This window comes from Perca fluviatilis, chromosome 2, assembly GCF_010015445.1.
Source record: "Perca fluviatilis chromosome 2, GENO_Pfluv_1.0, whole genome shotgun sequence".
NCBI classification, from domain to species: domain Eukaryota; kingdom Metazoa; phylum Chordata; class Actinopteri; order Perciformes; family Percidae; genus Perca; species Perca fluviatilis.
The window spans coordinates 32,898,012-32,919,091 of NC_053113.1; the positions used below are offsets into that span (position 1 = coordinate 32,898,012).

The 21,080-nt window shown below is 41.8% G+C and overlaps 1 protein-coding gene across 1 annotated transcript; it reads left to right on the forward strand.

Annotated features, from left to right (window-relative positions):
• The first annotated feature begins 345 nt into the window (after positions 1 to 345).
• Positions 346 to 21,012, forward strand: LOC120573710 (collagen alpha-1(XXVI) chain). The gene is made up of 14 exons (XM_039823629.1): positions 346 to 864; positions 1,067 to 1,189; positions 1,869 to 1,972; positions 13,950 to 14,011; positions 14,138 to 14,264; positions 15,224 to 15,328; positions 15,465 to 15,593; positions 18,090 to 18,173; positions 18,879 to 18,931; positions 19,020 to 19,082; positions 19,562 to 19,597; positions 19,692 to 19,736; positions 19,811 to 19,895; positions 20,578 to 21,012. The coding sequence occupies exons 1-14, from the start codon at positions 692 to 694 to the stop codon at positions 20,715 to 20,717; spliced, it is 1,329 nt and encodes a 442-aa protein (XP_039679563.1). The 5' UTR covers positions 346 to 691; the 3' UTR covers positions 20,718 to 21,012.
• The last annotated feature ends 68 nt before the right edge of the window (positions 21,013 to 21,080 follow it).

Below are 21,080 nucleotides of genomic sequence, written 5' to 3' on the forward strand. Positions count from 1 at the left end.
TAAGCGTTTCGTTAAAACATATTTACCTAAATATCAATATCTGTATCTGCAATGAATTTCCACAGGTTAGTTTAATCTCCGAAATGAAAAGTATCCTGCTGTTTGACAAAGTGATGAAAACGAACAGAGACTAAAATCCTAATGTCTTCGCTACTATCTGTCTTTGTTACCTCTTGGCTTATGTTCATTAAATCATCAAGGAGTGAAGAGAATATAGATAAATAGACATAAGAGACAGAGAGACACTGCGACATAGTTCAGTAACTATGAATTCACTTTTGGCCATCACATTCACATCATACGACATAAGGGTCGTGGTTTTTCGATCGGGACCAGATGCGCTTTTACGCACTCCGTCTCCAGCCCTCACACTCAGCGCGCTTTTTACGCACACTGGATATTTGACTCCTCAGTCCTCGGCTAGATGTCAAACGTCAGAAAACCGCATTATTCTATAGGAAGAGGCTGGGTGTCATTCATTTTGGGCTCGTGAGAGTGCCAGTTTGTTTCTCCTCGGGAAGACAAAATGACCAACTCTTTAATGGTTTTAGCGGGGTTTGCTTAGGCATTCTTACCCCATTCTACTTCAGATACTGTATATCTGTCAAAGAGGGATTTATAACTCCAGCATCGACTTGAAAATCGTGGTCATTTGGGGATATCTCTGTCAGGGATAAATCAAAAGGAGATTATGGCTTTGTCGTTTCTGTATGCGCTGTCCATGTGGATACATTTAGTCTGTCCTTTGCTTGGAACAGGGTTTGTTTATCACTATCCAGGCATCACTCTGCAGCGGCAGCGCATCAAATCGGAACAGAGCGGCAGCACTGGACCGCCAGGTACCGGGTCCCGTACCCAACTCAGGTGAGCACATGCACTGAAGGTTTTGCACTGCAGATGTTTTACACATGTAATCCCGTTGATGTCAAATTTGCAGCTCTATCCAATAAATTTGTTTTTTCCTTCACATTTTCACACCATGTCCTATTGACATTGATTGTGTCTGATTTCTCTCGTATATTAGCGTATTATTTATAAGTGTGACATCTTTTTAATTCTATTTTAGGAACTGGTGTCAGTATACTGTTTCGAGAACAGTGTCCTGCCAGGTGCACAACGGGACAGAAACCACAGTGCAGAGAGTGTTCCAGGGCTGCCGGTGGCCTGGACCCTGCTCCAAAGTCATCAGGTAGCCTCAGAGTCCTCACACTTATCAGCCAAGTCGTATTCTCCCGTCAGCTCTTTCAGTTGTCTGTGATGCTGGTGCATGAATGGGGTTGGAATGGGGAGTCCTGCTGCATGGTGGCAGGGTCAGATCTAGTGATTTGGACCCTTGGCAAGCACAGGCATGGGGCCTCTGTTCTACCATATTTTCACCAGGCTTCAAAATTAACTTGGTGGTGAGTGATGCAAATCTACCAGCCACTTGCATATTTCCTCAGCATTTGGCTTGTAAACGGTGCTAATTTTGAACCCTGATTTTCACCATTTCTCTGATTGAAAATGTTGGTAGAATAATATTTAGTAGTAAGTAATTCTATTAATGCAACACTAAGCATTCACATTAGAAGTATTATCAGCATAATTAATTGTTTAAGCCTTTTAAAGGTTTCTAAATCCGTAAGTGGATTAGAAGTACAATGTTGCATGAAATAGAAATATTCAAATAAAGTACATATAGTTGCAATGTTGCCTCTCTCATCATTTTCATCCTCACTCTACTGTCCACCGTCAAAAAAAGGCAAAAATACTCATAGAATCAGACATTAATATGTGGCAGTTTGATCATGTCTGTGCATTTGTACATCTATGTTTGCATGTAGCTACATGATTGCCTTTGAAATCAGTGTCCCTGTGCTGTTTTCCAGCTACAGGACGCTGATCAGGCCATCCTTCAAGATTACCTACAAGCAGGTGACTGCACTGGAGTGGAGATGCTGTCCAGGCTTTGTGGGAGAAGAGTGTCGTGAAGGTGAGTTTCTTGTCTGTGCTTTTTTTCCTTTTCTTTCACATGTTGTCGGGGAGAATGTGGTCTCGCAAGGACTGAAATAAAGGTGTTTTGCCCTGACCCATTTGTGTCTTTTGAGCAGCTTTACCCACATCAGTGCCTTGTTTTACGTTTGGTGGTGTACTGTTGGTTAGCTCGCTAATAGTGTGTTTCAGTGCAGCAGTTGGCCTTTTGAAATGATCGTAAAGTTGTTTCAAATTAAGATTCAAAGCCTGTTTTGGATTACTTTTGGGAGCACGGACTGCTGTAAAACAACAGTTGAAAGGGATCCTGTGCCCTGCGGTTTTGTATCTTTTCTTTTACGGCTGTGCATTCAAGACACTTCTGTGTCTGGAAGGAGGATCACAAACACATCACTGTCTCGCTCTGTATCTCTTCTTTCTTTGCACACGTGTGTATCTTCACTCAGCACAGAGGCAGTTTACTCTCTCTGATTATCATCATGGCTGTTGCAGTCAAAGAATGAATGAAAAAAAGCTCAGAGGAACGTCCAGCAAGGCAGCTTGTAAAGTGTGAGGTAGTATGTCTCATGATGGGCAGCGCTGCTCCTAGATACCACAGACCGCAGACTCTCAGCCCAGTAAAGACCAAAACTTTCACCCAGGGGCGAGACACCACAGTCAGCCTGAAGAAACAGACTGTGAGGGTGGATGGAGGTCTAATGTTGGGCTGCCTTAACTCTGCTGTTTTTATATAAATGTCTACGTTCAGATGTATGTGTCCACTGCTCACAAGCACACGGACAAACATGTTTTCACATATTGTATTTTGAACATTGTGGCTGCATTGGCTCAGAAAGAGTCATTTAAAATGCAGAGTTATTTTAACAGTATTCTATTAAAATAAGTTAGTACATTCAGCAATGTTTAGATTTTCTGGGGTTGGGCAATCCAGCAATTTGTGTGCGCGCCATTAAAAAAACACTGGCCTGGTCGGTCCACATTTATCCAAGATTAACAGTTACCTCAATGAGAAAGCTTTGCTTATTTGTCATAATTACCACACCTTGTTCCATTTTGCAAAAATTATTCATTGTTGCACTTGGAGGGCAAATATTTACCACGGGTTAAGAAAACACAGTAATACTAATGGAATAAACAGACATTATTACAAAGCCTTTGGAAACCATTATTTGCCCAGCCGTGGATATTATTCCACACAAAGATTAACACATAGCTACATCCGCTTAGTCTGTACTGCCAGAGATTATGGTTCACTTGAGACCAAAGTGGTTGCAGGAGTGTGAAGAAGTAATCTGGCTGTTTATTTAACGTTTGCTGAAATGTATTTGCAAGTTCTAATCGCTATTGAGCAGGAGGGAAATTGCCTCCATATGGAGAGACAGGAGGCCACGGACTCAGTGAGCAGACCTGAAAGACAGAGGCTGGTCACTGACAGTCTGCATCACACTGAGGAGAGGAGGTAGAGCTGGCAGAGAATGAGAGGACACTGAGGGGGAAAAGTTAGGACGAGTGCACGAGAAACTACAAGGTGTTAAAATTGGCAGTGCAGAAACAGCTGTGTAGCAAGAGAAGAAGAAGGGAAAAGTGAAGTGTAATGAGGAGTGTTTCTGTCCCACAGGGCTCCAGTTGCTGCAAGCTGCCCAGACGGCAGCGAAGCAGAGAGCCGATTCTGTGGGAAAGTGGCCCCACTGAGATTAATGAGCAGGACACTCCTCCACGAGGTCTTTGTAACATACGTGACGGTGCTAAGATCAGGCTACAGCTCCGAAACAAAGACTGGTTTTCCTCATGTAGATTAACCTAAGTAGGTGAATTCAGATACACTAAAAGTGTATGTCATGGAAATAATGGTTGTTCTTCATAATAATGCCACAGGAAAACATTTTAAAGTTACACCACAAACTTTGAAGGTAGGACAGTTGTGAAAAGAAGTCATGCATCATATTTAAGAATGTCTGAGGGTTTTTTAAGCATTTCAAAACAAAAGCCCTTCTAAGGATCAACTACATAACTAATACAGGTTTCCCTAAATCATCAAAATGAAGCTATATTTGGTTTAAATCACGTTTAAAGGTCCCATGGCATGAAAATTTCAGGTTTTTTAACATTACTATGCGTTCCCCCCAGCCTGCCTATGGTCCCCCAGTGGCTAGAAATGGCGATAGGTGTAAACCGAGCCCTGGGTATCCTGCTCTGCCTTTGAGAAAATTAAAACTCAGATCTGAAATCTTGCTCCTCATGAGGTCATAAGATCACAATAGAACGCATTGATATCATGAACTCTATTCTATTTCACTTCCTCCCACTGTACAAAAGTGAAGCTAAAATATTACTAAAACGGGCGCTGCCATCTTGTAATTTTGGAGCCAGAGTCTTTGCAGTAGTGATTGGGTTAGGGCGGGATTTTTGACGTATTCTGCGGCAAGCCACCAGGGGGCAATCAAGATGTTTTGGCTTCACTTTTGGGGAGCAGTCAAGTTGTCCATCTTTATATACAGTCTACGGTTTAGGTACCTTTGGACAGAGCCATGCTAACTGTTTCCCCCCCGTTTCCTGTCTTTATGCTAAGCTACGGTAAATGGTTGTTGATGTTATCGTCATATTTACTGCACAAACATGAGAATGGTATCAATCTTCTCATCTAACTCTTGGGCAAGAAAGCAAATATGAATATTTCCCAAAATGTCAAACTATTCCTGTGTGGACAATTTTAGTTGGTAACAGAATTTAGTTTGTGTTTGTTTCTGCATTGATCCTTGTGTCTTTATGTCACTCGGCAAACACTGTACATGCGGCTCTGTGTGGCACAAAACTGCTGCAGTGGGGACTTTGAGCCAGTTGTTTTATCAGAGCAAGAGAGGACAGCCTTAACCAATGAAGATGACATCACCTCTGGCTTTAGTTTGATGTGGTTCTGGCTCCACTTCAGAGGCCCCTAAGGCCCTCAGAGACGTAGACACAGAGCACATTAAGGCAGCTAGGTCAAGGTTAAGTCTGTGTAAGCTGAGGAGATGCTTGTTTCTCTCACCTCCTCACACACTCTTGTTGTTTACGTCTCTCTGTCTAATACCTTTCTTACCATTATCACTTCTAGAAAAACTCTGAAAATAGGGGGAGACCAAAATTTAAATTTGGTCTGCTGTGATGTAGGGCTGTGTATTGGCAAGAATCTGGCGATACGATATGTATCACGATACATGGATCACGATTCAATATATTGCAATATATTTCGACACTGTGCGTAAGGCGATATATTGGGATTTTTTAAAGTATAATTTTAGAAAAACTAATATTTAAAAAAAGACATGATGTTCATAAAAGTCAAAGAAGATTACTTTATGTAAACAATTCAGTACACAGAAAATCAAACTGCCAGTTTGGGATTGTGGTTCACAGGTTCTTAGTGAGCCAATTTTTATATGCTAAAGTTGACCAAAGTTCAGCCATAGCTACATTGTTAGCTTGTAGCAAAAAGTCAGGTACTGCTAGGCACTGTTAGGCAAGGACACTAGTGGTGCGTCTCAGCATAGCCATCTAGCAGTAGGGGGTTTAAACACAACATCAACGTGAACCACTGTCTTACATGAATATTTTTTAACGTAAAAAAAGAAAATCTATACAGTATTGCAAAATAAAATATAGCGCTATTCAAGTGTATTGATTTTTTTCTTACACCCCTACTGTGATGTGAGAAGTGCTTTCTTTGTTTTGACTCATAAAGGGAATCCAACAATAAACTGAGAAAAGAATCTGCAACAATGACAATAAGCATGAGTGGCAGCGCTTACAATGTTAGACATTTAGCACTTAAATCTGCACAAATCTGAAAAAATTATGCTGTCGTATGAGCTGGTTAATGAATCACTCATTAAATGTGCAATGGCAAGGTTTTTCCCAGGTGCTTTTGGCCCTCACAAGTCCTCTGCGTTAAGCTTCTTGTTTTTTTAACTTTAAAACACTCTGAAATATCAGGGAGCTCGTGGCCTAAGGCCGAGCTGCTCGCAAAGCTTGCATTTTTCAGTCTTTGCTAATGGAAAGTGGGTGTTTTCTGAATACATTTGGTTGACACCCTGACCTGTCAATATTTTTGACAGTCTGGTTTGTGCTGGCTTTGTACAGTGCATCTCAAGATTTACATTTTGCTTTCAGCAGAGTCGTGCTAACACATGACGGCATGGAACACATTTGGGAGAAATGTGTTCGTAATTTCCCTGCAGTTGGTCCCTGCCCCCTCCTCCCTGCCTCATCACAGCAGCACCCCACAGCACACATGATCATATTAACAGGAGGGATTGTAGGTAACGTCTGTGTGTGAGGGAGCCTCGTCTAAAAAGATTAAGTGCTGGGACCTCCCCTGATGAGAGTGCTAACCCTTGATCTCATGCAAAATAAGTTTAACAAAGTTTAATGCTGGGTGTGACAGCACAGGATTTGATTTAAAGAAGTGAAAATGTGGCTAAAGGCTTAGGATGTCAAATGTGCTAATTTGTTAATGCTACAGCTTTGAAGCTGCTAGAGTCACTGTTTCCCCTCTGCAGCTGGATGAGGAAGAAGTGTGCTAAAGCCCACTGTTGTAGGGATTATCCAGAGCAACGGCTATATTATATCATTCAAAAATAACTTTAGAACTCTTTTATTTTTCCATTTTATTATCTGCTCTCATCCCCTTGCAGGCCTTTGCTCATTTGCCCTTGCTTTTTTTTTGACACTGCTAGTCTCTTTATCTTCTATACTCCTTGCTGCTTTCCACTTATCTAACTTCCTATGTCCTTTAGATCTGCCGCTCTCCTCTCCTTAGAGTAAAGTGATAAAACAGAACCATAACCCACACGTGCCCCTCCAGACCTCTGCAGATTGAGGATATGACTGATGTCTCTGTTACATCCCTGGTTGTGCTCAAATATAGGTCAACAGTACCCTTTGACCTGCTGGGAGCTATGGGATAGCTCAGCTGTTCCCGGTCCTGGTCTAATCTGCCTGATGGATGACGCTCTGTTCATGCTCCTTCTGTGGTTTTTCATTTCTGTCATCAGCTTATCATTGGGTCTTCCTGCCTCCATTTGTCCCTCTGTCTTTCTGTCTGCAACTCCACACATCTGTTTATGCTGAGTTAAGCAGGTAAAGTTCCTGAGTTCCTAAAAAAGGTTCCAGAAAGGTTTCTGAGGTCGATAAGAGCCAAATGTGTCTGTGAAGATTGGACAGGCCAAGGGCCTGTTAATGTGTAAGGATGTGTATTTCTCTTTTTTGCTAAGAAACAAACCACTATTGTTTGTGGTGGCTTCTCATATTAACACTAGTGCTGCTAAGTAGTGCACAAAATACAAGCAAGACTGTGAGTCTACAGCCATGCTTGCTTCTCTGTAAATGCTAACATGCTCTCAATTACTGTGTTAATATGCAGGTATATAACCATGGGAAACTATTTTAATAATTTTGTATTTACTAAACACAAAGTGCAGCTGAGACTTATGACTTATGTTACATCCGCCAAGGAGGATATGTTTTCGGTTTGTTTGTTTTTCTGTCAGCAGTACAGAACTACTTGTCAGATTTTCATGAAACTTGCTGTAATGGGCTAGCACGAGCCAAGGAAGAACCTATTGCATTTGGAAGCGGATGAAAATGACTGGGCGGATACACAAATTATTCTTCCCTTTCCTTAACATTGCAAGATAGGGTGTTGTTCTTGCCGGTGGTCTGGGCTCTCCGAGTGTTTTTCATGTACTTGGTCATAAACTAAAGTATTAGATACATTTTGACCTGATGATGGTGCTAGAGGAAAAGTGTCCATCCAATAGTTAGAGACTTTATGAAAAGTCAAGGGATCGCCAAAGTCGGTGAGAGTCTTCCTCTGGGAATCATACCTGCTTGATACAAATTTAATGAGTCCATCCGACAGTTTGATATTTCTCTCTATATCAATCGACCAAAAAACCCTCAAGCCCTAAAAACGAAAACATTAACACTCCAATTTACATCAAACATTATACATTACCAACAGTTAATCTCTGCTGTCTTTACAACTTCCATAATCTCTACTTTTCTTTCACATGCTCCAGCCTCCGAAAATCAGGGCTCATAGAGAATTCTGTATTGTGTGCTGTCATCTCATACTTACGATATTTCCGATATGACTTGTAAGCAGGGGATATTCTGCCGCTCTTCCTCTCTCTGTCTAATGTGTCTCCATCATTTTCATTCTCTTTATTTCATCAGACACCGCTGCATTTAAATCTCAAAAATGTTGCCCTGATTTCAGCCGATCACCGTGCGATCGTCTCTCTTCATCAAATTCACACATCATCTCATAGCATGCCGATGACTGTGTGCCTGTGCACCAGCAGGGCCATCCGTCTCTATCTGTGACTAATGTGTAGCTAGTGTGTCAGAGATTGGATTGGAAGAGATTCAGTTTGTCATTGTTTCATGACTACATGTAGCAGCATTTTGTGAGCAGGAATGTGAGATTTATAACGGCACCTCATTGTGCTTCTGAAGTCCATTATTTAGTTGTTGACTGTACTTTGCTCTGCATGAATGCATCAAATGTAATGGGAAATTCCATTAATTGCCAAGTATTTCATACTTTTTAAATGTTGCAAAGCTTCAGTTCAAAGAAATGGTGTGTGGCCTGTCAGTTGGCATCATGGTAAGATTGTCCCACTGTGGACTACTAGACATCTTGGATTTCAAAAAAAGGCTCTGTTCACCATCCTCCACCAGCAACCGCTGTGTGTGTGTGTGTGTGTGTGTGTGTGTGTGTGTGTGTGTGTGTGTGTGTGTGTGTGTGTGTGTGTGTGTGTGTGTGTGTGTGTGTGTGTGTGTGTGTGTGTGTGTGTGTGTGTGTGTGTGTGTGTGTGTGTGTGCCAGTTGTTCTTCTTGTTCATGCCAGCAATAGCTGACCACTTGGCTGGGGCCGACACACAACAGGCTCCTGGGACACAGCCAGCTTTTGGATAGCCAACTGTGGTCTACACACACACACAGCTTACATATTGGGCACACACACTGTGTATCTTGGGGATGTGACAGAGACTCTTAAGATGGTCCAAGAAGATGTTTCAATACATCATCCTTCTGTCCTGCTCACAAATACAGATGGAGCGAGTGTTTAGTGGCAATGAAATGGCTGTCCCCAGCTGTGTGCGTCACGATTTGTTCTGTGGTTAAGGGTGTGTGTGTGTCTGTGTGTGTGTGTGTGTGTGTGTGTGTGTGTGTGTGTGTGTGTGTGTGTGTGTGTGTGTGTGTGTGTGTGTGTGTGTGTGTGTGTGTGTGTGTGTGTGTGTGTGTGTGTAAAAACTGAGTAATTTATTTGATCTATATCCAGCTCTAATGTACGAAATGTAGCTGTCTCAACAGACGATGCCCACAGTCTGACTTACACTCTTGCCAAAATATCCTGTGCTGTCTTGCAGGCTACTGTAGACACAATAATGGAAGGGATGATTGAACAAACAAGTCTGTGTTTTTTTTTAATAGTTTGCTATGATGAAAATATGCTCTGTGTTTTGGTTCCAATGATCTTTAAATCAAGATTTATCTTTCAAGAGTTTCTAATCTTATTTATATTTTTTATCTTTTATGCTTCGCCAGGAGCTCTGCTCTAGTCTATCAGTTTTAATCGCCAGACTTAACAATTGAGCTTATCACATAAGGCTTTCCTTTGTGGTCATTTTAAATCAGCTTCACTTGTCTTTCAAAATTGCAATTGCTATGTATTTCTTGTGAATAAAAAAAGACAATTAAAAAACAAAACTGCTCAAACACACACACACCCTTCCTTGACTTCTCTTTGGAGCAGAAAAAAGTTCCCAATTCCTCCTGTTTATTTGGCTTCACACTAAAGACAACACAATCCTGAATCTTTCCCATGAGCTGAGTGCAATCCAAGAAAAATAACTCTGTCTTATGTTGCCATGGTGTAATTATGGATCCAAACAGAGTCAATAGCTGCGGTCCCGTTCTAAACATCAGCTCGAGCACAGCGGAAGTTTGGTTTTCTTACCCAACATAATTAAATTCCAACTGCAGAGATGGAAATCCTGCCCACCACCTTGATGCTTTGGTTCACATTTATGGCAGATTGACTGAGTTCTGGTGTTTTCCTGTGGTGTGTGTTTATGACATAACATGGTATGGCTGCTTTTTTTCTGGCTCTTGTTGGACAAGAGATGAGGATTGAAAAAGTTAGCTCATTAGCAGTGACGAGGAAGAGTAGCCTTACTTCAGTGTCTGAGGAGCAGAAAACCATCATGGACGGGGCAGCTTTGCTTATTTCATTGTCAGTTGACCATACAGCAAAGCAGCTATGATGAATCTTGAGTGGAAGTGCTACACTGTCACAATCAATCTTTCCAACTGCATTTACTTGTTTGTTTGTTTGTTTGTTTGTTTGTTGCTTTGAGCTAAATCCTAATGTCAGCATGCTAACATGTGCACAATGACAATACTAACATGCTGATATTTAGCAGGTATGAGAGTCCTGTTCCACTAGCTTCTGTAACTCAATGCAATCCCTCCATTGAGTATTTCTTTCATCGGTCTTTCTGAACAGTGTGTTACGGCTGTTTAATTTTAATATTCTATGACAAATCTGCATCCACTACAGAACTTTATAATAGGAATTACACGCCTAATTTGTGAGCATGCAAGAAACTACACCTATAAAAATTTAACAGTGTGGCAGAGCAGATACCTACGTCATAGTAACTTGGTTTCATCCACATGTATAATTTTTTCAACTTTTTAGCTGTAATCTCTGCTGACTAAAACATCTAGATTGTTTAGTCCTGTCTGTCCTGCTGTTATTACAGATATGTTTGAACTCGCCGCGGCCCCCTGACCCGTCCATGGACTTTTTTGTCGAGCCATGACTAATGGCCTAGGGTCTTATGGGAAAGGGTGTTCCCTAATGGCTGCTAAAAACAGAACAAAAAAACAATCATCAAGGAAAAGGTACTGTTCTTTATTTAGACATATGTTGTAATTTGCATCATTACAAATATGAATGTGATGTTTACATTTACAAACTACAAAAACTACACACAAACTGCAGCTGAGGCTTATTGGAATGTCTTTAGTTTTGCACGTATTTGTTCATAAACTAAAGTATTGGACAAAGTGAAATTTTGACCTGATGATGGCACTAGATGAAAAGTTAAGCAATCACCAATGTTGTTACAATTCATCCCAAGAGGAGCATGAATATGCATACCAAAGTTCAAAGCAATCCATCCATCACTTGTTGACATTTCACTCAGAATCACAAACGTGAATCTCATGGTAGCACTAGAGGAAAAGTCAAGGGATCACCAAAGCCAGTAGGATTCATCCTCCAAATTTCAAGACAATCCCTCTCGTCTTTACAAAATTCCATGGCAGTCCATTAAAGGTGCTGTAGGTAGGATTGTGAAGATCCAGGACATAGCCAAAAAATTTGAACATCGACAACTTCTCAGTTACTCCCCCCTTTCTGCTAAAGCCCAAAACGGTCTCCTAAGCCCCTTCCCCCACAAGGGAGAATTAATGCGTGTGCATGAGCAGTGATTGACAAGCAGTTAGACAACCCCCCTGGCCCTGATTGGTGCATCTGAACAGGGAGCTGTGGATTTTTGCAAATCACACTACAGGCTGTAGGTGGTGCCAGAGGGGCTGGATTCTTTTATTTTTTTTAATTACCTACTTCATGTAGTTCCACTGGAACATGGGTCAGTTTCAGCAAATATGACAGAAATTTTGTTTTATAAGTCTTACCTACTGTACCTTTTTTAAATAGCTGTTGAGATATTTCAGTCAGGACCAAAGTGGTGGCCCTTCTGGCAAACTCAAAGACCGACGTTGCCATTCCCAGAGCCACACACCGCTAAAAACTAAATGTCATCACATCATCACAGAATAACTGTTGGAATGCATCACAGATTGATGTACTGTATATAACCGAGAAAGAGTGTGTCAGTGGGTGGAGACTTCCTCTTGGCTGATGATGAATTACTGTGGAGGCTGTTGAGCTGTTGTGCTTTGATGTCCTTGGTGTAGTCTCTGGAGAAACTTCAGTGCAGTCAGTCACAACAAACTCATGTGGGGTCTTTATGGTTGAACAGCTCTTAGTATTTGGGTTGATGAATCCTAAGGAATGTGTTTTTTGGGTTGAGCTGTTGATTGTTGTTTCCGTTTGTGGCTGCACTCCAGAGATTCAAGATTATTTTGAAGCGAGGCATTGAAAAGCCACACCCACGCAGACCGACACACCACTGGACTGGATGTACATGTAGACACAAACAGACAGAGCACAGACGTTCACCCTGTCCTATTTCAGTGAAGCAGAAACCTCAGCGGTTGCCATTAGTACCCTGTGTGCTGTGGTCAGAGACGCTGATTTAGGCAAACCAGAGCTGTTTGGGTCATTTTTGTTGTTAGTTATTTATAAGCACCAGTTGTCTAGAGATCCCTGCTATGACCACAATGTGGGTGGGTCCCGTCTGTAGGACTGACAGCTGACATTCCAGACTTCTTATGAGCCATAGACCAGAGGAAGGCTCACATTTAGAACAAATACTGGGCTTTTCTATAAAGTGCTATTCTGTGTTTTGGATTTTGAATTTGGGCTCATGTAAAGGATCCAAAATTGCAGCACAGCCAGAAATGTGTAGGTATCTGCGGTTTAGTTGTCGCTAGAAGGGTATAATTTGTGTCAGAGATCACCAAAGTTTTCAAAACAGACTGAAGATAACACGGATAGTCACTCACAAACAAGAACTTCAATAAGGCACATACATATTTTGCAGGTGTTGACAGCAAAAATGAATTCAAGAAACCTGAAAAAATAAGCAAAAGTGCCTTTTTTCCCCCAAAAGTGTTAATTCTGTTTCTTATAAGTCTGGCATTATTCAATATTTTATATTCAACTGATGCTTGCAATGCATTAGTCCATCAACACGTACCGACTTTGCTACCCTTTTTGTGGCAAACCCATCCTAGTGAAGATATAATGATGCTATAATAATATAGATAATTATTCCCTCAGTTCTAAAGAGCGTGTCATCGTCTTTTAGCTAATTGTTTTGGTTTTCTGCGCCGCAACTGTCTTGTTTTGGTTCACTCTAATCACTCTGATTGGCCGCACCAAGCAGCTATTTTCTGCAAAAAGCTACAGACTCACCACCAAACAGCAGACAGACAAAGTTAGTGACTAGCTGGTGAACATAAAGCATCATTTAGCTGCTAAAGAGAGAGATAATTCCCTCAGGAGTTGGTGGTGACCAAAAACAGAGCTAAAAGAGAGTGACTATTGGACTTAGAATCACCATTTGGACAGGAGCACGGCTCTAAATGAATCTTAATATTGTTCTGTATCTTTCTTGACATTTGGAAATGGCAGTGAAGTATATGGATGGAGGTGTGTGTGTGTGTGTGTGTGTGTGTGTGTGTGTGTGTGTGTGTGTGTGTGTGTGTGTGTGTGTGTGTGATGTGTGTGATGTGTGTGATGTGTGTGATGTATGTGATGTATGTGTGTGTGTCTGTGTTTCCATGTGCTACACACAGTTAATGATTTTGGTATCTGGAGGAGGGTGTGAGTGAGGGCATACAGGTCATCACTGCGAGTGGGCAGACAGACGGGAAACATGCCAAGTCAGGAGACAAGCAGGTGTGCGCCAGGTGTGTGTGTGTGTGTATGTGTGTGTGTCAGCAAGAGTGAGAGGACTGATAATATTTACTCTGTGAGTGAGTGACATGATTTAAGGAGGAATTCCTAATAAATTCCTGGGTCTGGTTTGATGGACATTGTTCTTGTGTATCTTGGCTTGACCTGCTCAGTGTGAGATAGAGAGATACTACTGATGGTGCCAGGATGAAAAAAAGAAACAGGGATGAAAGAGACGAGGCAGAGACAGAAAGAAAGGAAAAGACAGATGGAGGAGTAGAAGAAGAAGCTATACCTGGAAACTAAACTCATCCTTGTCTGTCTTTCTTTCTTACAGAGTGTTTGAACTGTACCAGTTTCATCAACATGAACAGCAGAATAAATGCAGTTGAATCAAAGGTAACGAGGATCCCCTGATGCCTGTCTTCATGAGTTATTTGAAGACGACTTTGTTAACCATTGTACACAGATGACTTTATACACACAGAGTGCAGGTGTGTCTGAAATCTGCTGCTCTTGTTCCAGATCAAGCTGTTAGAAAAGGGACGTTCATCCCTGCCGACAGTCAGCAGTTTACTAGAGGGCTCAACAGACAACGAGGTGGATGCACCCCAACCCACTCCTATTGGACCTCCATCATACCTGACACCAGGTGTCAAAGCATCACGACAAACTATTCTAAAAGATGTAGTGGAGAAAAGCTGTTTTAATGTCTGTAAAAGAAAAAGGCCCAGTGCACAAAGCAATCCTATTTGGTTGATATCTTAATGAGCATATTTGAATTAATCAACAGTAAATGCAGTTTCAATATTTAGAGATGATTAAAGGAATTAGTTCACTGCTATTTAAATCAAGCCTCTGATGAAGTTTGTTGGAATAACTGTACATATGGCTACTCACACCCCTCAATCATAATGTTAAATGATTACACTGTGGGCCTGGCTTTATTTGTCTGGTTGTGCTTGTTCTAAAGAGGGTTAGCACAGAACATCTTGTACTTTTCGGCCTACAGTAACACAGTTTAAATGAATAATAGATTATTGATGCTCATGATTTGGTGGATGTTGGGAAATATAATGGACATTTAATTTATTTTTCACTTATTTTATTTTACTATCTTTAGTACTTTGGTGAGGCGCTGAGAAATAGTACGAAGGTTAAAGTGGTACTCCAGCAATATAGGATTGCACACACAGAGAGAGAGAGAGAGAGAGAGAGAGAGAGAGAGAGAGATTTATAACAACAACAACAAAAAGTTAAAGAAATTGAAGCAGCACAGGCTGAGATATCTGGACTTTTAGTCCCTAGTATGAGTCAAGCTCATAAAACGCTGCAGTGCCCTTTTTAAATGATTTTAGGAGTGAACTATTCCGGGCGCCCGGATAGCTCAGTTGGTAGAGCGGGCGCCCATATGTGGAGATTTGCTCCTCGACGCAGCGGGCCTGGGTTTGACTCCGACCTGCGGCCCTGTGCTGCATGTCTCTCCCCTTTCATTTCTTCAGCTGTCCTGTCAATAAAGGCCTAAAAATACCCCAAAAAACAAATCTTAAAAGGAGTGAACTATTCCTTTCACTCTACATTTGACTCTGACTGGCTCTTGTTTTTTTTAAGCACCGGGAGGCAGAGGGCTTCCAGGGCCCATCGGACCACCAGGGCATCCAGGTTCTGTTGGACCTCCAGGTCCGGCTGGAAGAGCAGGCTTCCCTGGACCCACTGGTAAAATATCATGATGAGACCTTTGAGTGTCATCTGCTCATATGAAGATGGTTTGAAAAAGCTCTCACATTTGACACTTGTTTAACATGACGGATTGACTGATTGATTGATTGATGTATTTTACTTTGGTGCTCAGGCCCAAAGGGGGACAGAGGTGTAGCGGGGGTTATAGGTCTCCCCGGCCCTCCTGGCCCGCCGGGTCCTCCGGGGCCGATCTCCTCTCCCGTCCGAGTGCGCGGTGACAATTTTTACGTGGACAATCAAGGTGAGCGGACTGTTCCACCTCAAATTGACTCTTTTACAGTGACTTAGGGCTGAATTGTTCCAGATGGCCTTAAATGAGAAGTCAATGTTACAGACATGGTTGAATTCTGACACAAGAACAATTGTAAATCCATTCAAGCATTTTCGGTTTGTCTGAGTTGATGCCAAAACCACAGCTCCATTTTGATGAATCATGTGCTTCACCACGTTCAAAAACTCACATATCTCATAAGTTATGTTCATCCTGTTGTTCTCTTTGCAATCATTGTGTGATCAGGCCAGATGGGTTTCTATGAATGGGAAATCATTTAAAGGGGACACAGGTGGAGCATGTTGTAGCTGTTTAAGTAAGCAATATGCATCTTTAGCTTTCAGTGAAGGACTTGCATTTGTAATGGAGAGGGTATTGTTTCTCTGCAGCGGAGGGCTGGCTTAGATTTAGTTTAATTGTTTCCGTGTGTGTTGCTGCTGCTTAGCCACTGTTTACTGCAACCTCATTTAACACCACCACCAACAATGAAGCCAAATACCCGCACATAAATCACAAGATTAGCTCAGATAGTTTAAAATATATAAATATTGAGACATGTTTTTTATTCATCTTATTTACTTTATAACAAGCTTTACTTCTTTGTCTACTCCCCAAAAAGACACATACAGTGTGAAACATGAATCGATTTCTCATTGTTTGAAACTTATAGATATGATATACATGTGTGCAAAAATGATATCTCTCCCATTTAAAACCTGGTTTCACCACAGGGAGGCAGTAGAAGTCCTTGCTATAATCATTACCTCATGGAGACTGCTGGCTCCGATTAGGCTTTTGGCTGCGTCTGCCTTTCTGAGCCCAGAACTGTGTCTGCGGGTCTGGAACTGTGTAGATTTGGGTCTGTGGGACCATGTAAGCTGAGGGGGGCCAACTGGATGTAAATCAGGCCTAATTTGTTAGCTGTCAGCACGACAGTCTGCGTTTGGGGGAACAGGCCGCGGCCCGGAGCCAAAATCTGGGCTAGCTATAAACGAGGGAGGAGATAGTCTGTCACTCATGTGGAGTTTCTTGGGGAGGCAGCCAGGCTCGAGGAGACTGTAACATTAGAAAATTAGTTCCAGAGGGAAATCTGCTCCTTCTAGACCCTTTCTGTGGACTGAAGCCATAATGTAACAGCGCTGTCTCAAAATGGGGGGGGGGGGAGACTGACTCTGAGCATATGTTCAAGTGGAGAGGAAGTGTGTTGTGGTTGAAAACAAAACTTGTACTTACAAGCATACTTTAAAATATCCTACATGCTGAGAACAAGGCCTGACTTCCACCTCCTGAATGAAGATAGATCGTGTCCAAGCGTTTACTGCTCCATTAAACGGGACCTCTTTTAGATGGACCAGCTGCTCCTGACGATCACTGTCACACTGCATTTAATCCTGCTGTTGACTGCTGATGCCTGGTGACCCTTGATGTCTAAACTCTTCTGTTAGGTTGAAAAAAAGGATCCCAGGCTGATGGGGAGACCCCAGTAGGGCTATGGATGCAGCAAACAGCTGTTGGGAAGGCATGTTGGAAACAAAGATTTTATAGACATGTCCAAGATGTAGCCATAAAACACAGGAAGCAAAGTCGGTGACAGCAGCAGAGGCGGATTTTCGATCTTCAGATCCAGGTCGTGTTTCGAAATCAAAAAGAAATTGGGTCTTGACTACATCATCAAGTCAACATTTTGGATTGACTTTAACTGCTAATTTGACTACATCCGTGAGGAAACTGTGTAAGAACAAGAAAATACTTGCTTGCATTGAGTGTTTATCTCACTGCCCCGAAAGACCTCAAAACCTCAATCAAGTATTTTGACACATGCAATTCAACTGTTTGGGAGGTCTGTTGAGCTGTAGAGTACATAGTTTAATAGGTGTTTGACACTACACTACATGGTCGCATGCATCCATGGCCACCCTTACGTGTGACTGTGATGGGGTCTAGTGTGTCCTTATTTTCTTTTTGGTGCATTTACGTCTGTATTTCAGATCGCCCAAGATGCATTTAAGTGCTAAGAGACAGAGGGAAGGTTTGCAAAGAACAGTTTTTTTCTCACCAATACGAGGCAAAAATGTACAAAACATTGATATTTACACATGTTGTGATGGTTATATTGTAAAGATGTTTTTGAATTGAATATAATCTACTTCATGCTAACATTTCTGTCTATGTACTTGGCCGGTTGCTCTGTTTCAGATTGGGGGGGGGTCAAATCAACTCATTTTGTTAACACTAAGTGTTTAATAGCCACATATAAAAGATACAGATATAAGTATAAGTGTTACCATATGGGAATTTTAAATTAAAACATGGTCAAAATGATAAGCTGTAAGTCCATTTCTTGCCGCTGAATGACCTGAGTCAAGTATTGATTTTATTTTCTCTAATCTGCCGTTACAGTCTCCAGTATCTTTTGTGCAAAGGTTAAACAGAACTTTTTGTTTAAAATTCTGTTGTTTTTCTCAGAGGAGATCCCCGTCCATCCAACTCTCCCTGCTCCTCAAATCATAGTCGGGCCTCCTGGTCCAACTGGTCCTGTCGGTCCCTCAGGTATGAATGTACACTCTATCCTGCCCACAGGTTAGAGGCAAACACCACAGAACTACAGTATATGTAATTTGTGTGTGTATCTATCTATCTATCTATCTCTCTATCTCTCTCTCTCTCTCTCTCTCTCTCTCTCTCTCTCTCTCTCTCTCTTTTAATGTTGTGTCATGATTAAGTTTTGACCTTAATGGCTGGGCCATCATTTCAAATGCATGTAGTGCAACAGAGCACTGCTTAAACTCACAAAAATGTATTTTAAATCCCAGTCAATGTTCCCAAAGAGAGGAAACGTGCTAATTTACAGGAGAATGCGTCAGAAGAAACAAAGACACTTTAACACATACATACATGACATACATTTTAAATGTGTAGGATCAAAGCTTGTACTATTATGAGCCTTATATAGATTCAAAAAACACTGGTACAAACTAAATGTACAAAATGTCACTTTGTCGTGTGAAAACACTGTTAAAGCGATTACATTTAAGGAAGGTTTTAAGTGAAATATTGATAACATGGGGATTTAATGTTTATTTTATAAGCCCTGACAAATCTCCCTCACCGGGCAGTGTAATTTCTGAATTAAATTAAACTGTGTTAAATTAACTGAATTGAATTTTGACATTGCACAATAGTCAGAGCCAAACTTGAACATTTTGACACTCATCCCCCTTATGTGTGAATGTTTTTGTGAACGACACTACACAGGCCCTCCGGGACTGAGAGGACCTGCAGGGATACCAGGTCTGCCGGGACGAGATGTGAGTATCTGAATCTGTTAATCAATGAAACTTATGAATGTGTGACATGGCATCATTAATACACGCTCTTCTGTTTTATTGACATAAGGGGAAGGAAGGCCTCCAAGGCAAGCCTGGGGATCCTGGGCCTAAAGGAGATCCAGGGGAAAGGGTGAGGCTGTTTTAAAAATTGTCCTCGTTATTGGATCAGCAGGCTGGCTGAACATATATGATTCTGATGAACCATTCAAATGCTTTTTGTTCTACGTTTTGTAAAGGTTCCTAGCTGTCATGCAATCTTAAACACATTAAAGGTGAACAAGATTTTCTTCAAAGACTCACTCTGAGCTGTGACTAATCCTCTCCTCTCTCTCTCTCTCTCTCTCTCTCTCTCTCTCTCTCTCTCTCTTTCTCTCTCCCTCTAGTCCAAGGCCAGTCCTCACTAATCGGGGCGGCCATGTCGGGTCCCCTCTTTTATCTCTCTTTGGCTCTCTAGTGGGCCTCTGTCTTTAAACCTGATCCCCTTCCTCTACTAGCATGATTTAGGATTGGAGATCTGCTGAAGAGGTAGATTAGCACGAGGGGCTGGTAAAATGTGTGTGTGTGAGCAGGAGTTCTAAATTATTTCTCTCTCTGTTTTTTCTCTACCAGGGGCCTCCAGGTGTAGCGGGCGAGCTGGGCCTTCCTGTAAGTATAAGGTTATTGTGTTGCATCACACACAAACTCACACACACACACACACACACACACGCACACAGATTATTTGACTCTGTTTCCACAGGGAGCGCCAGGGCCAAAAGGAGAGCCAGGAGAAGGTTTGAATGAGGTAAGAGACAGGATCTTTCCCTCCTGAGCTCATTTGAAAAATTGTCCTAAACTAAACACGATGGCGTTATTCAGGGCGAGGCCGTGCAGCAGCTCAGGGAGGCCCTGAAGATCCTGGCCGAGCGGGTCCTGATCCTGGAGCACATGATCGGTGTTCATGGTGAGGAGAAAAACAGAGATAGAAGAAAACGCTTTTTCCAGGCCTTATTTTAAGGAAATATGCGTGATCTTTTCCTGGCTGACAGTAAGATGAGGAGATTGATACCACTCTTAAATGTGTCTGTTAGGTATAAGGCTACAGCCAGCAGCTACAGTTAGCTTAGCACAAAGACTGGAAGCAGGGGTTAAACAGCTAGCCTCGCTCTGACAAAAGGTAACAAAATCCACCTATCAGCACCTCTAAAGCTCACTCAACATGTTATATCTTATTTGTTTAATCTGAAAAAAAGCCAAGCGTATGAAGGATAATCCGCCGTTTTATGGGGGTTGTGTGCTAGACTAAGCAGTCGCCAGCCAACCAGGAGGTTACTGCTACCTGCCAATAAATAGTCCGGCGCATAAATGTTGTTTTTTCTCTTCCGCTTTTTACAGATTAAACACACACACATATCATGCGTTAATTAGTGCGTCTTAGAGGTGCTGGTAGAAGGATTTTGTTACCCTAGGACAGAGCCAGTCTAGTTGTTTCCACCTGTTTCCAGTCTCCTGACTGTAGCTTCATATTTAACGAACAGACACACGAGAGATATCGATCTTCTCATCTAACTCTCCTCCAGAAAGCGAATAAGCGTATTTCCCAAAATGTCAAACTAAGTGTGTCTGTCTTTCGTGTCTTTTCACAGAGAACTCTGAAGGGTCTGGATTTGGCAGCATTTTGGACCCCCTGTCCTTCTCTGCCATAAAGACCAAGCGTCTTCAGCCTGTTCAAACCCTTCCTCAAGCTCCAGTACTGGGGAAGAGACAGAGACGAGCTCCCCTTTGAGCTTATAGTCTAATTTTGTATGGATGTAATTGTGATGGATGTGGCAAATTTTGCTTGACTGGACATACACGTTTTGTTTATATCATGTTTTTTTATATTACAATTTATTTGCCCATTATTGTCTTTTTACAGCTGTAAAAAACGAAGAGATGTTGAGCATTTCATCCACATGAAAGGCTATTATTGAGCCATTTTTTAATCCTGTTGCTGCATGCTCTTAGTCTACATAACCTTAGCAGCAGCACTTGAACAATGTTGTACAATGAAATATAATCTCATAAAGTGTTATGAGGGTTTTGGCGTCTTTCTTTCCTCAGATAACACATAGTAAACACATCAGTTTCCTTGGCTGGTGTTGCAAAG